This window comes from Schistocerca piceifrons, chromosome 2 (genome assembly GCF_021461385.2).
Source record: "Schistocerca piceifrons isolate TAMUIC-IGC-003096 chromosome 2, iqSchPice1.1, whole genome shotgun sequence".
Lineage (NCBI taxonomy): Eukaryota > Metazoa > Arthropoda > Insecta > Orthoptera > Acrididae > Schistocerca > Schistocerca piceifrons.
In genome coordinates, this window is record NC_060139.1 from 288162407 (window position 1) to 288176685 (window position 14279).

The window sequence follows — 14279 nt, forward strand, 5'->3', positions numbered from 1 at the left end:
CATTGGGGAAGTCAGCACAATTTTGATATCAAACTGATATGCAAATTAATTAAATTGATCAATTAACCATGCCAGCCTCCGACCACCCCCCCCCCACCCCCAGATGACGTCACGTGTTTTCTCAGCTGCACGTGTGCCCCAGCCCCCTCCCCAACCCCCTACCCTATTGGCGGGAATTTCCAGTTTTGGCGGGAATTAAGACCTTTTGGCGGGAATTTCTTTGTGCGAGGGCTGTGCTGACATCCCCCCCCCCCTCCCACCCTGTTGTTGACGGGAAATTAAAATTGGTGGTGCCCTTTCCAGGACTCGAATCCGGGGGCTCCTGGGTGGAAAGCCCAAGTGCACCCCCTAACACACGGGAACTGTCCAGATGCGGGAGAGGAACGTTACGTTAGTGTACTTCACTTATTTTGGTTGGGAAACTGACGCAAAAATCGATCCTAATTATCTAATTAATCATAAATATCAGTCCTAATTACACAACTATATGCATAGCGCTAGACAAGGATGGCGTAAAAGAGCAATACACCACAAAACCTGACGATACTATACAACTGGTGTTATCCTGCTGGGAAAAAATTTCGCTATACCACGCGAAACTAGCTACAGACACGCTCAAACCCTAGCCTACACCTACAAGCTGGCGGGTAAAAGGCTGGGGTGTAAGGTACTATCTTTATTCTTTTTGGCGGGAAATGTGTTTAACTGACGAGATGCTGCTGTTGGACAGAGAGGAGTTAAAAAGAGTATTACCTGTAAGCATACAGAATCTATCGTTGTTTGACGTCAGAGTTCGTTACAGATGTCTGCTCAAAAACCATCCAGCAGCACAGGTAATCGAAGCTAATACATGCTACCACAACTGGTGGGAAAAAAATGCATCACATGTACTGGGAAAAATCATCGTCCTAAAAGACTACAGAGGAGGCGGTAGTTGAATGTGCTCCTTCAAATGGCCAGTGGCTCCACCGAGCGCCTTGCGGCGCAAGCAAGCCGCTGTCCGCAATTTTGCTGCCACCCTCTGCAGTCGCTCGCCCCACATTGCTTTCCACCATCTGCTCGCCACCTTAAGGCGACGTTCCTACACCAGTAGCGTGTTGATTCAACTAAACGATAGGAGATAAAAGGACGAACGCCTCAAGAGCAACTTGCTCGTCTAAAATATAGCGACAGAGCCCCCACGCACCACCCCTCCTAGACAGAGAGCAGTTGTGTCTGGCGCCCTTTACTGTTTTTCTGCCGACCCTCGTACAGCTGCAGGTCCTCCGATTCACTACCGATATGCGCCATGCCTTCAGGTGGCAGTTGTAGACAACACAAAAGGGAAATTAAGTAGCATAACCCTGCCCATCTGGAGGACGCTCCAGATAGCTATTTCAAACGTCGGCTGATTGCGAAACGGAAAGTCACTCCCACAGGGCCTTCATATAGGTAAGAAAAGGGGTTCACTACGCTTTCAACTACCTAGTTTCAACTACTTATCAAGGCCATCCAACCACTCACTTCCTGTTCCTAAATACAGGCACATAGATCGATGTATGTAGGAAATGTCTTAGGATTTTTGGTAGGTTAGCGAATATGACAGGTAAATATCCTCTTACAAAATATTTGTTAACTTTTGCATATACATTTACACACAGAAAACAACTCTTTCCTTATTTTTGATAGGTCTAGCTTTAATAATGTCCAATTTAATTTTTAACTTAAAATCTAAATCCACAGCTGAATCATCTATATCTTTCTCCAACCAGTAATTTGACAAATACAGAGAAGGTATTTTCTCGAACTCTAATACATATCTAATTTTCTTCCTGCAGTTCTTCTAGGCGAGAGCATTCGTGGATTTTTTCTCCGTATCTCCTCCATGACGCCATTGTTAAAATCTTCCACTTCTTCCCCATAGGTGGATGGAGAGAGGAAGGGGGCCTCGATTTTCGGCAGTTTGTGGACGTCTATCAAGGAGAACACATGTTCAACTACCACTGCCTCTGCACTCTGCAATATTTTAGGATGATGATTTCCCCCTAGTACTTGTGCTGCTTATGACGTCCATTATAAGTGCTGGTTTTTTCACGACAATTTCGATGTGTAATTAGAACCGTGACGCATTTTTTCCAACAGTTGTGATAGCGTGTATTGGCTTTGTTTACCTGGGCTGCAGAATGGTTTTTGCATCTGTAGCAAACTCTGATGTCAAACGGCGATAGATACTGTACGCTTACAGGTAATACACTTTTTAAAGTCCTCTCTGACCAACAGCAGCATCTCATCAGTTGCACGTATTTCCCACCAAAAAGAATAAAGATAGTACCTTACGCTCCAGCCTTTTTCCCGCGAGCTTGTAGGTGTAGGGTAGAGTTTGACGGTGTCTTTCCCTAGTTTCGAGTGGCATTGCGAAATTTTTTCCCAGCACGACAACACCAGTTGTACAAAGGGCGTTCAAAAAGTTTTGCACAGTCGTCTCTAATTTTTTGTATTTCTTGCAGGAGGAGAATGAAATTTTTTTGTGATCATACTTGGAACACTTAGCTATAAGTTGGTACATAAAAGTATTTTCTTTTATTTACAGGTGAGCCATAATGGACTGTCAAGTAGATGTCAGGTTGCAACAACGGTCGTGATTGAGTTCCTCTTCAAGACTGCCGATGACTTTGCCACGTCGATTCACAGGAAGTTGGTCCCTGTTTATGCGGAGGGCACAGTGGATCGCAGCAGTATCCAGCGGTGGTTGCAGAGGTTTAAAAAAGGTGATTTCTCTCTACTAGACAATCCACGATGCGGCAGACCATTGACGGCAGTGAGTGATGTGAATAAGGAGTCCATTGATGAAATCATCCAAAATAACAGATGTGTGATGACACGATAGCTTGCTGAAATGATTCGTTTGTCTTGGGTAGTGTGGTATCATTGGTACAGCCACTAGGGTAAAGAGAAATCTGTGCACGTTGGGTGCCTAGATTACTGACAAGAGAAATGAAAACGACGAGGAAGGATGTGTGTGAGGGTCTCATGAAGACCTTTACTGAAGTGTGGAGACAGTGTTTTGACGGCACCATTACCAAGGATGAAACATGGTTGTTTCTGTATGAACCTGAGAGCAAAACCCAATCCATGAAGTGGCGTCATCCGAGTTCCCCTCGGAAGAAGAAACCAAGACTTTCACGAACAGCAGGCCGAAAGGTGATGGCCTCCTTCTTCTGGGATCAGTATGGTGTTATTTTCATTGACTTTTTTGGAACCTGTCTCCACAATTAATCGGGACTATTACTGTTTGTCATTGGACAAGCTGTGCCATCAAGACCACAGCTTCAGGGTGAGCTTAGACTACACCATGTCAATGTCAGACCCCATACAGCCCTTATGATGCAGGAGAAAATCAGGAAAATGGGTTGGAAAATTGTTCCTCATTCTCCCTACAGGCGGGACTTGGCTCCATCTGATTTATACCTCTTGGTGGTTCAAAAAAATGTTCAAATGTGTGTGAAATCTTATGGGACTTTACTGCTAAGGTCATCAGTCCCTAAGCTTACACACTACTTAACCTAAATTATCCTAAGGACAAACGCACACACCCATGCCCGAGGGAGGACTCGAACCTCCGCTGGGACCAGCCTCTTGGTGGTAGTCTGAAGGCCCACCTACCTGCACGGTAAAAATTTAATAGTGAGAAAGACCTTATTTCCTGTGTCAAGCGGTGGTGTAAAAATCAATGCCCAGAATTTTACCAAAGTGCATTTACATCATGGAAAGAACGTTGGACCAGATGCGCCACAGCTGATGGAGGCTACATTCAGTAGGCTCAATGTATAGCTAAATATTCCAAGTATGTGCACAAAAAATTTCATTCTCCTGCTGCACAAAATATAAAAATTAGAGACGACTGTGCCAAACTTTTTGAACGCCCTTTGTATGGTACCGTCAGTTTTTGCAGTGTATTGCGCTTTTATGCCTTCCTTGTGTAGCGCTATGCATGTAGTTGTGAAATTAAGCCCGATCTTTGTGATTAATTACGTAATTAGGATCGAGGTTTGCGTTAGTTTAGAGTGGTATTACGAATTTTTTTACCAGCACGATAACACTAGTTGTATGGTATCGTCAGTTTTTGCGCTGTATTGCACTTTTATGCCGTCCTTGTGTAGCCCTACGCCTATAGTTTTGTAATTAGGACCAATATTTGTGATTACGTAATTAGAATCGATATTTGTGTCAGTTTCCCTATCAAAATAAATAAAGTTCGCTAACCTAATCTTCCTCTCCCGCATCTAGACAGTTTCCATGCGTTGGGGGTGTACTTGGGCCTTCCATCCAGTAGAATCAGGGTTCGAGTCCCAGAAAGGGCACTGCGATTTTGTATTTCCCTCAAGGGCCTCTGGTTGTTTAATTGTGTTAGGGGGGGTCCAAGAGGACCAGAGTTGGAGTCCCAGGAAGGATACCGCCAATTTTAATTTCCCGCCTATTCCCGGAGGGTGGTGGTAGGCTGGGGTTGGATGTCAGCAGAGTCCTGGGACAAAGAGATTCCCACGGAAATTCGAAATTCCCGTCAAAATTCGAAATGCCCGCCAAAATTCGAAATTCCAACCAATAGGATAGGTTGGGGAAGGGCGTAGAGGGAGAAGGGGGCTGGCGCAAACGTGCAGCTGAGAAAACACGTGCCATCATCTGGGAGCGGAGGTGGGCATGGTCGGATGTGGGTGTAATTAACTGATCAATTTAATTAATTTGCATATCAATCTGATAAAGTGTGCTGACACCCCCCACTCCCAACTACTTTCGTGTTGTTCAAATGTTTCAGAAAATTGGCGTTAGATGTCATTTAATGCGTCTTCTCACTTTGTAGTCAGTCAAAAGTAAGATGACGTCCACTCAACCGAGGGCGTTTTGTGTGATGCAATTTGCAAAGAGTGAATCAATTATTTCGGTCCAGCGTGCTTTTCGTCGACGTTTTGCTTTGATCCCGCTGGACTCAAAAACGTTGGTGTCGCCAATTTTACGAGTCAGAATGCTTATGCAAAGCTAAGAATCCAGCCCGACCTCGCACTTCTGACGATATGACAGAATGAATTCGACAAACGTTTGAGTGGTGACTGGTACACCACACTGGCACAACAACATAAGTCAGTTTCTCAAAAACACTCTGCCTCATCACTGAATAGGGTACGCGTTTTTGCTCTCCAGGATTATACTGGTATAATAGTGTCTTTGTAACCACTATGATAAAATCTTCATTTGACTTCCATTTCTTGTTCCATGCCTTCTCCTGGAGAAGGGGCATATGCTGCAACAAGACATCATTTACCTACATAGATATGCATGCAGTATTATGCAGCCCAGAGTGGACTGGAAATGTTTTCGAGAATATAAGAGCCTGAAGCTTGTTCCTTTCTCTGACTGTGGCCTATTCTCATTTCAGATGTTTGCAAGGGCATGGAGCCTAGACGTCTGTGTATGTCTCAGCATTCTGGTTGTAATGTGCCTTGACTCATTTAGACAGCCATCTGCAGTAGTTGGTGTGCCTTACCTTGTACAGAACTGGTGAACAATATCCTGCAGTAGAGCAAGACTAAGGGACAAGGAGGATTCTACATCTACATCTACATCCATACTCCGCAAGCCACCTGACGGTGTGTGGCGGAGGGTGCCCTTGAGTACCTCTATCGGTTCTCCCTTCTATTCCAGTCTCGTATTGTTCGTGGAAAGAAGGATTGTCGGTATGCCTCTGTGTGGGCTCTAATCTCTCTGATTTTATCCTCGTGGTCTCTTCGCGAGATATACGCAGGAAGGAGCAATATACTGCTTGACTCCTCGGTGAATGTGTGTTCTCGAAACTTCAACAAAAGCCCGTACCGAGCTATTGAGCGTCTCTCCTATAGAGTCTTCCACGGGAGTTTATCTATCATCTCCGTAACGCTTTCGCGATTACTAAATGATCCTGTAACGAAGCGCGCTGCTCTCCGTTGGATCTTCTCTCTCTCTTCTATCAACCCTATCTGGTACGGATCCCACACTGCTGAGCAGTATTCAAGCAGTGGGCGAACATGCGTACTGTAACCTACTTCCTTTGTTTTCGGATTCACTTCCTTAGGATTCTTCCAATGAATCTCAGTCTTGCATCTGCTTTACTGACGATCAACTTTATATGGTCATTCCATTTTAAATAACTCCTAATGCGTACTCCCAGATAATTTATGGAATTAACTGCTTCCAGTTGCTGGCCTGCTATATTGTAGCTAAATGATAAAGGATCTTTCTTTCTATGTATTCGCAGCACGTTACACTTGTCTACATTGAGATTCAATTGCCATTCCCTGCCCCATGCGTCAATTCGTTGCAGATCCTCCTGCATTTCAGTACAATTTTCCAGTGTTACAACCTCTCGATATACCACAGCATCATCCGCAAAAAGCCTCAGTGAACTTCCGATGTCATCCACAAGGTCATTTATGTATATTGTGAATAGCAACGGTCCTACGACACTCCCCTGCGGCACACCTGAAAAAATCACTCTTACTTCGGAAGACTTCTCTTCATTGAGAATGACATGCTGCGTTCTGTTATCTAGGAACTCTTCAATCCAATCACACAATTGGTTTGATAGTCCATATGCTCCTACTTTGTTCATTAAACGACTGTGGGGAAGTCAAGAAACACGGCATCTACCTGGGAGCACGTGTCTATGGCCCTCTGAGTCTCGTGGACGAATAGCGGGAGCTGGGTTTCACACGATCGTCTTTTTCGAAACCCATGTTGATTCCTACGGAGTAGATTTCTAGTCTCCAGAAAAGTCATTATACTCGAACATAATACGTGTTCCAAAATTTTGCAACTGATCGACGTTAGAGATATAGGTCTTTAGTTCTGCACTTCTGTTCGACGTCCCTTCTTGAAAACGGGGATGACCTATGCCCTTTTCTAATCCTTTGGAACGCTACGCTCTTCTAGAGACCTACGGTACACCGCTGCAAAAATGGGGTAAGTTCCTTCGCGTACTCTGTGTAAAATCGAACTGGTATCCCATCGGGTCCAGCGGCCTTTCCTCTTTTGAGCGATTTTAATTGTTTCTCTATCCCTCTGTTGTCTATTTCGATATCTACCATTTTGTCATCTGTGCGACGTTCTAGAGAAGGAACTACAGTGCAGTCTTTCTCTGTGAAACAGCTTTGGAAAAAGACATTTAGTATTTCGGCCTTTAGTCTGTCATCCTCGGTTTCAGTACCATTTTCGTCACAGAGTGTCTGGACATTTTGTTTTGATCCACCTACCGCTTTGACATAAGACAAAAATTTCTTAGGATTTTCTGCCAAGTCAGTACATAGAACTTTACTTTCGAAATCATTGAACGCCCCTAGCATAGCCCTCCTCACACTACATTTCGCTTCGCGTAATTTTTGTTTGTCTGCAAGGCTTTGGCTATGTTTATGTTTGCTGTGAAGTTCCCTTTGCTTCCGCAGCAGTTTTCTAACTCGGTTGTTGTACCACGGTGGCTCTTTTCCATCTCTTATGACCTTGCTTGGCACATACTCATCTAACGCATATTGTACGATGGTTTTGAACTTTGTCCACTGATCCTCAACACTATCTGTACTTGAGACAATACTTTTGTGTTGGGCCGTCAGGTACTCTGAAATCTGCTTTTTGTCACTTTCGCTAAACAGAAAAATCTTCCTACCTTTTTAAATATTTCTATTTACGGCTGAAATCATCGATGCAGTAACCGCTTTATGATAGCTGATTCCCTGTTCTGCGTTAACTGTTTCAAATAGTTCGGTCTGTTTGGCATCAGAAGGTCTAATATGTTATCGCCACGAGTCGGTTCTCTGTTTAACCGCTCAAGGTAGTTTTCAGACAACGCACTTAAAAAATTTCACTGGATTCTTTATCCCTCCCACCCGTTATGAACGTCCGAGTCTCCCAGTCTATATCCGGCAAATTAAAATCTCCACCCAGAACTATAACACGGTGGGGAAATCTACTCGAAATATTTTCCAAATTTTCCTTCAGGTGCTCTGCCATAACAACTGCTGAGCCAGGGGGCCTATAGAGACATCCAATTACCATGTTTGAGCCTGCTTTAACCGTGATCTTCACCCAAATTATTTCACATTTCGGATCTCCGTCAATTTCCTTCGGTACTATTGTACTTTTTATCAATATAAACACGCCTCCCCCTTCACTGTCCAGCCTGTCTCTTCGGTATACATTCCAATCTGAATTTAGAATTTCATTACTGTTTACATCTGGTTTCAGCCAACTTTCCGACCCTAGTACTATGTGGGCATTGTGACCGTTTATTAATGAGAGCAGTTCTGGGATCTTTCTATAGACGCTCCTGCAGTTTACTATTAGCACATTAATATTATTATTCCCTGTTGCGTTTTGCCTACTCCTACCTTGCCACGTCTCAGGAGGTGTCTTGTCGGGCCTAGGGAGGGAATTCTCTAACCTAAAAAACCCCCATGTGCACTCCACACGTACTCCGCTACCCTTGTAGCCGCTTCCTGCGTGTAATGCACGCCTGACCTATTCAAGGAGGACCCTACATTTCTCCACCCGATAGCGGAGGTCGAGATATTTGCACCCAAGATCTCCGCAGAATCGTCTGAGCCTCTGGTTTAAGCCTTCCACTCGGCTCCAAACCAGAGGACCGCGATAGGTTCTGGGAACGATACTACAAATAGTTAGCTCAGATCCCACCCCGCGAGCGAGGCTTTCCGCCTTCACCAACTCCGCCAACCGCCTGTATGAACTGAGGATGACCTCTGAACCCAGACGGCAGGAGTCATTGGTGCCGACATGAGCAACAATTTGCAGTCGGGTGCACCCAGTGCTCTCTATCGCCGCCGGCAGGGCCTCCTCCACATCTCGGATGAGACCCCCCAGCAAGCACACAGAGTGAACACTGGCCTTCTTCCCCGACCTTTCCGCTATTTCCCTAAGGGGCTCCATCACCCGCCTAACGTTGGAGCTCCCAATCACTAATAAACCCCTCCCCCCGTGTGCCTGCTCGGACCTTGCTAAAGGAGCAGCCACATGTCCACTCACAGGCAGAGCGGGCGATGCCACACGGCCAGCCTCCACATTGACCCTCCGCCTCGTGCGCCGCGAACGCCGCTGAACCCGCCACTCCCCTTGGGGAGAGGGTGGCCCAACCGCGCCCGGTACCCGCGAAGATGTCTCGACAGCAGGGACAGTGGGTGAAGCATGTAACACCTGGGGTGTACCTTGCGACGCACCAGACTCCCCACTGCCGCTACACTCCGAGGCAGCAGCCTGAAGACGGCTGACCGCGGCCATCAACACGTTCAGCTGTTCACGAACAGTGACCATCTCCTCTTGCGTCTGTACACAGCAGTCACACATCCTATCCATCCTAAGAAATCAATTTCCTGTAGAGAGTGAATCAACTTTTAACTAGACGGCTAATTCACTAGAGGCAGCTCATAGTTGACTAAACTGTCGTTACTAGACTCTTCTTGTAGAAAACAATGAAAACTAGCACTACCTGTCTCTGGACTGTATTCAAAACAAATACCAGCACTACTGGCACTATGGCTCCTCTCTGTGTTCAAAACAAACATGAAATCTATGGAACACTATTACTAACACTAGACAATTAAAGCTTCCTAAAAGCAAAAACACACGGAAGAAGAAGTGACAAGTAAGAAAAAAACAGTTAATACTTACCTCCATTTATAACATATATTGCCACAGTACAGAATACTATGGAGACAGGGAGGATTGTGTCGTGGTGCTGAGATCTACTTATGGTTTATTTTAAATGGCATTAATTCGAGCCTCCACTTACAACATATATTCCTAAATGCGCAACTCCTATGGATATACTTACGGTGTTTGGTTGTCCAGGTTGCAGGTCCACAGATCCATTTTTACGTTTAAGACAATCTTTAAACTTTATTAAGGACACAACTGCAAGGGAAATACGCATGTCATTTTATTATTATTTTTATAGTTCTTTTTTGTGTTTCATATTGTTCGATTTTAGAGATTCTCTGATGATTCAACCTGGTTCAATCAGCATATTATCAATACCAAAACGATTTTCATACGAGCATATTGTAAGGTACTCCTAATGTCATTTGGATGCACTGAAGTATGTATATAATAAGCCGTCAGCGTAAGTTAAATTTGCATGATGCTTAATTTGATTTAAGAGACACATCACAATTTTGATGTTAGGATTGTTTGACATGGTAATGGCATACAGGGAACTATATTAAAAAAAGTAGCTTTTTTTGAAGGGAAGCAGTAGCATTTGCTCATTTAGAGATTCTACAAATTTGACAGCAAAAGGCAGAAAGTTTTTGGCTATTTAGATGAAAAAGTTTACTGTGCAGTGTGAAGTACCCCTGACAAGATTTCAATTTCCAAGCTGCCTGGCGTAGGTATACATCTTTGTTTCTTTGGTATAGTATTCAGATTCAATTTTTTCAGTAATCTATCTGGATTTCATGTTTACATTCACAAACGGCTCACTAGGCTTAGTTCTGTTTTTGCCTGCAGAATGTTGCTTTCAGAAAGATACACAGGCTGGGTACACATATAGCTGTTACTGTGATGTCATGGGGAATTCAATTTTCATCTATTTTATCACTTGACAAAAGATGTGGATGTATACCTGAAAGAGCACATGGCTGCGATGGAAGTGCCCATGTTATTTTTACTACTATTTTTATTGGTCTTGTTTATTTTTTATATTGGTCCCTTGTAGAGACTGTTGTAAGGTTATTCTGATGATGAAGATTTTATCTTTGAAACACATAAATTGTTTTTTTTTTACATTGTAAATAGATGGTTGAGCTGACATTTTAACATTAAAAATAACTAGAAAAATAACCATATAAAAATAAAATATGTTATGATGTATATGAAATGATGCGCTCTGTCGTTAAGCAGCATCTGTGAAGCAACAGTCTGTGGACAACAACATTCATGCAATGGAGTGGCGTGCCCAGACTCCTGACCTGAACTCAGTGGAACACCCTTTGGGATATGTGCTAGAAAAAAAGACTTCTGATCTCAGGGTCCAAAATTACTACCCTCTGTTTTTCATTCTTGAGGAAGAATAAGCTGCCACTCCTCACAGACATTGCGACACCTTGTACAAAGTGTCCCCCAGCAGAGTTCAAGCCACCATAAATGTCAAGGGTGGCCACGTCCCATATCAGTGTCCACTAACAGGTGTCTGGAAACTTTTAATCTCAGAATGTACCAGCTTGGAAAATTACACCATGTTAAGCACTTACAGTACAATTCATGAAGTACTATGATTTGTTACTGAGTGTGCTGTTTTGTGTAATGTTGAGTTGTTGTTGGTGACTGTGTTTCCAGAGTTTTGTTATTATTTACATTATAATTTGGTTGCTCAATTTTTGTAACAAAGTTAATGGTGTACATGTTATTTTGCAGCAACTTACGTCATGCTTCAAGTCTGTCTTGAGTGTTAACTGTGCTGAATATACTGTAAAATGTCACCACTGCTTGTTAGGAACAGAGATGTTGATTTGTTCTTTATTGTAAGATTCTGTTACTTTTGTGGGATTATAAACAAATATAGTACATGGACTGTTTTGTTTTTGTTGTATTTTATACTTTTCTGTAATGAATATGAACTTTGTATGCACTCTGGTTGTTCAGTAGCCACTTTGTCTATTTTTCTTTGTTGCTAGTGTATTAGGTATAAGATCTCATCCACATGTGCTACTCAGAACAAGAGTTTCTGCTTTTTTGGATACTCTTAATGTTAACACAATGTGTTCAGTGTGGCACAGAAGTATGTTTCCTAATGAAGCAGAAACTCGAGATCCTGTGGTAGGCACCTCCTGCAAATTCCCAGAAGTCATTGCTGAACTTAAAGTAATTGTGCTATTGCAGTGTTGTAAGCAAGTTCTCACTGTTGGCATGAGCAAGATAGACAGTTGTCTTTGGTATTTTCCACCATGTCAAGAGATGTTACTGGTTTGCTCCAGAGCATGTGTTCTACATTCTAGACGAGAAGTTAGTAGCATGTACTCTGTGTTAATTACCATAACTGATTACTCTGAATTCATACAGTATGATGCTCTGTTATGTTTCCAAAATGATGTTTGCAGTATGATGCTCTGTTATGTTTCCAAAAGTGAAACTGCATATGAGGAATATGGTAAGGGTAACAGAGGTTAACTAGCAAAAGTGACATTATACTGTATTATCATAACATTTATTAAAAATAAGTTAATGATGGAAATTACATCTGAAAAGCTTGCCCTACAGCAATTATGTTAAAAATGCAACTTAATTACATTCTGTGTAATCAGTCACATATTCTTCAAAATCTTACTATAAAAATACATTCCTCCTTTAAATTTCAGGCAAAAATATGAATCTCTTAATTAGTACCCAATTAACATGATGAATGTGTTTTTTATGTGAGTCGTGGAGCTGGCGGCCAAGGCTGTGCACAAGATGTGGTTTGTTCTAGAATCTAGAGTGTGAAGAGGTGCACACTGGTAGCCTTGCTGAGGTGGTGTAGCCGTCAGACCAGGGTCCCAGCACCTACTTCTTGTAGACGTAGCTCTCAGCACCACCACGGCCGAAGCCTGCAACAGATCCAGGAAACATAGTGCTGGCGTTATTTTACTTCATATGGACATTATGAATCAACAAAAAACTTGATTAAAAATATAAACACTCTAAAACTGGCTATAAAATCAAGCAGAGATGGAGAAAAATGGGGGGGGAGGTGATGGGTGCACAGAAGGCAAAAGAACAAAAGAATAGGCTGGAGGAGATGGAGAGAGAGGAGGGAGGAGAAGATGGCCAGAGAGAGGGAGAGGAGGAGATGGACAAAGGGAATGAGACTAGGATGTATATCCACGTCCCCTACAGATTAGAAACGTGTGCTTTTCTTTTCTTTCCTTTCTTTTCCATTTAACTACACTGAGCCACAGTAACACGTGGCTGCGAACAGCTAGTTTAAAAAAAATGGTACAGCTAATTAAAACTTAAATGTCACAAGCTAAGGTCAATGATAAGATTACAGCTAGTTTTATAAAAATATGGTGCAGATGAGTAAAACATAAATGTCATAAGCTAGGGTCAGTGGCTCGATTATTACACCAGACTGGGGAAATAAGATTGAAACTGCACGCAATGCTTGTAGTAAGATATCGAAATGAAAACCACAGAAATATTAATAGAGATGAGGGAACATGGATCAACACACGAAGAAGATAAAAAACTAAAAACGTTGAGGAGATGCCACAGCAGAATATGGATTAAAGGTAAACCAAAAGAAACAAAAATATTGAGGAGCAGCAAAAATTAGATGATTGACACAAACGTGACATCAAAATTGGGAATCAGTTGGTCGATGAAGTGAAAGGATTCTTTCCGCTTGGGGGGGGGGGGGGGGACGAGGTATAGCAAGCATAACAAGACCGGCACAGGCAAAGAAAGCGTTCCTCACGGAAATAAGTCTTCTAATAAGTCTACTAGTATCAAACATGGATCCCAATTTGAGGAAGGAATTTCTTAGAATGTACATCTGGAGCACAACACTGTATGAAAGTGAATCATCAACTGTGGGGAAATCCGCGCAAGTCATACACAACGTTTCCTATTGAAAGAGTCTGTCATGATCCCGTAAAATTGTGTGTGTCATGTGGGAATGAATCGGCCATCCATACAATACAGTCATGTTTAGCGTGGTAGAAAAATAGCTACCATGGCAAATGGAAACTTGGTAATGAGGACAGTCTTGTTTATTTTTTTGTTACATCTCCTATATTCTTAGCATCCTTTGGAGGAATACATATTATTTCACATGTCATACAGAAACGTGTGACGTTCATACACTCATGGCAGGCGGGACCATTCTGAAGTCCGACAGGCTCACAGTTCTACAATGGAGCGTCAACCAAACAGAAGGCAATAGTTGACCTTAATTGGTCGTGCAATTGACCCTCGTACTTCTTATTGGCAAAATAATTGTTCCCCAGCTAAAGGAGCAGTACGCCAGACTTGCGGTAACGTCAGTCCACATTTACCAACAGTGCAGATCATTTCCACTTTTGACAGAGGAGAACTTACGACTTAGCCGTTGAGACGGGCAATTGCTTACTGAAGGCTCTTCAGTGTGAGAAGAGTCTGGAACAAAAATCCGTACATACATTATCCAAAATTCGCTGTTATGTGTGCTTGGATTCGACCGTTGGCAAGGTCGGCAACGCAGCAATCGAAGCAGTATTTTTTTTCTTTTTCTTTTCTTTGCTTTCTTCAACATC

At 42.9% G+C, this 14279-nt stretch overlaps 1 protein-coding gene across 1 annotated transcript in view; it reads right to left on the reverse strand.

The window, feature by feature from the left end:
• Positions 1-12195: 12195 nt before the first annotated feature.
• Positions 12196-14279, reverse strand: part of LOC124777190 (cysteine-rich protein 1-like) — a 135947-nt gene continuing 133863 nt past the window's right edge. The window contains exon 3 of the mRNA XM_047252505.1: positions 12196-12593. Within this exon, the coding sequence (XP_047108461.1) occupies positions 12550-12593 (44 nt within the window). The 3' untranslated portion in view covers positions 12196-12549. The remainder of the gene's footprint in view (positions 12594-14279) is intronic.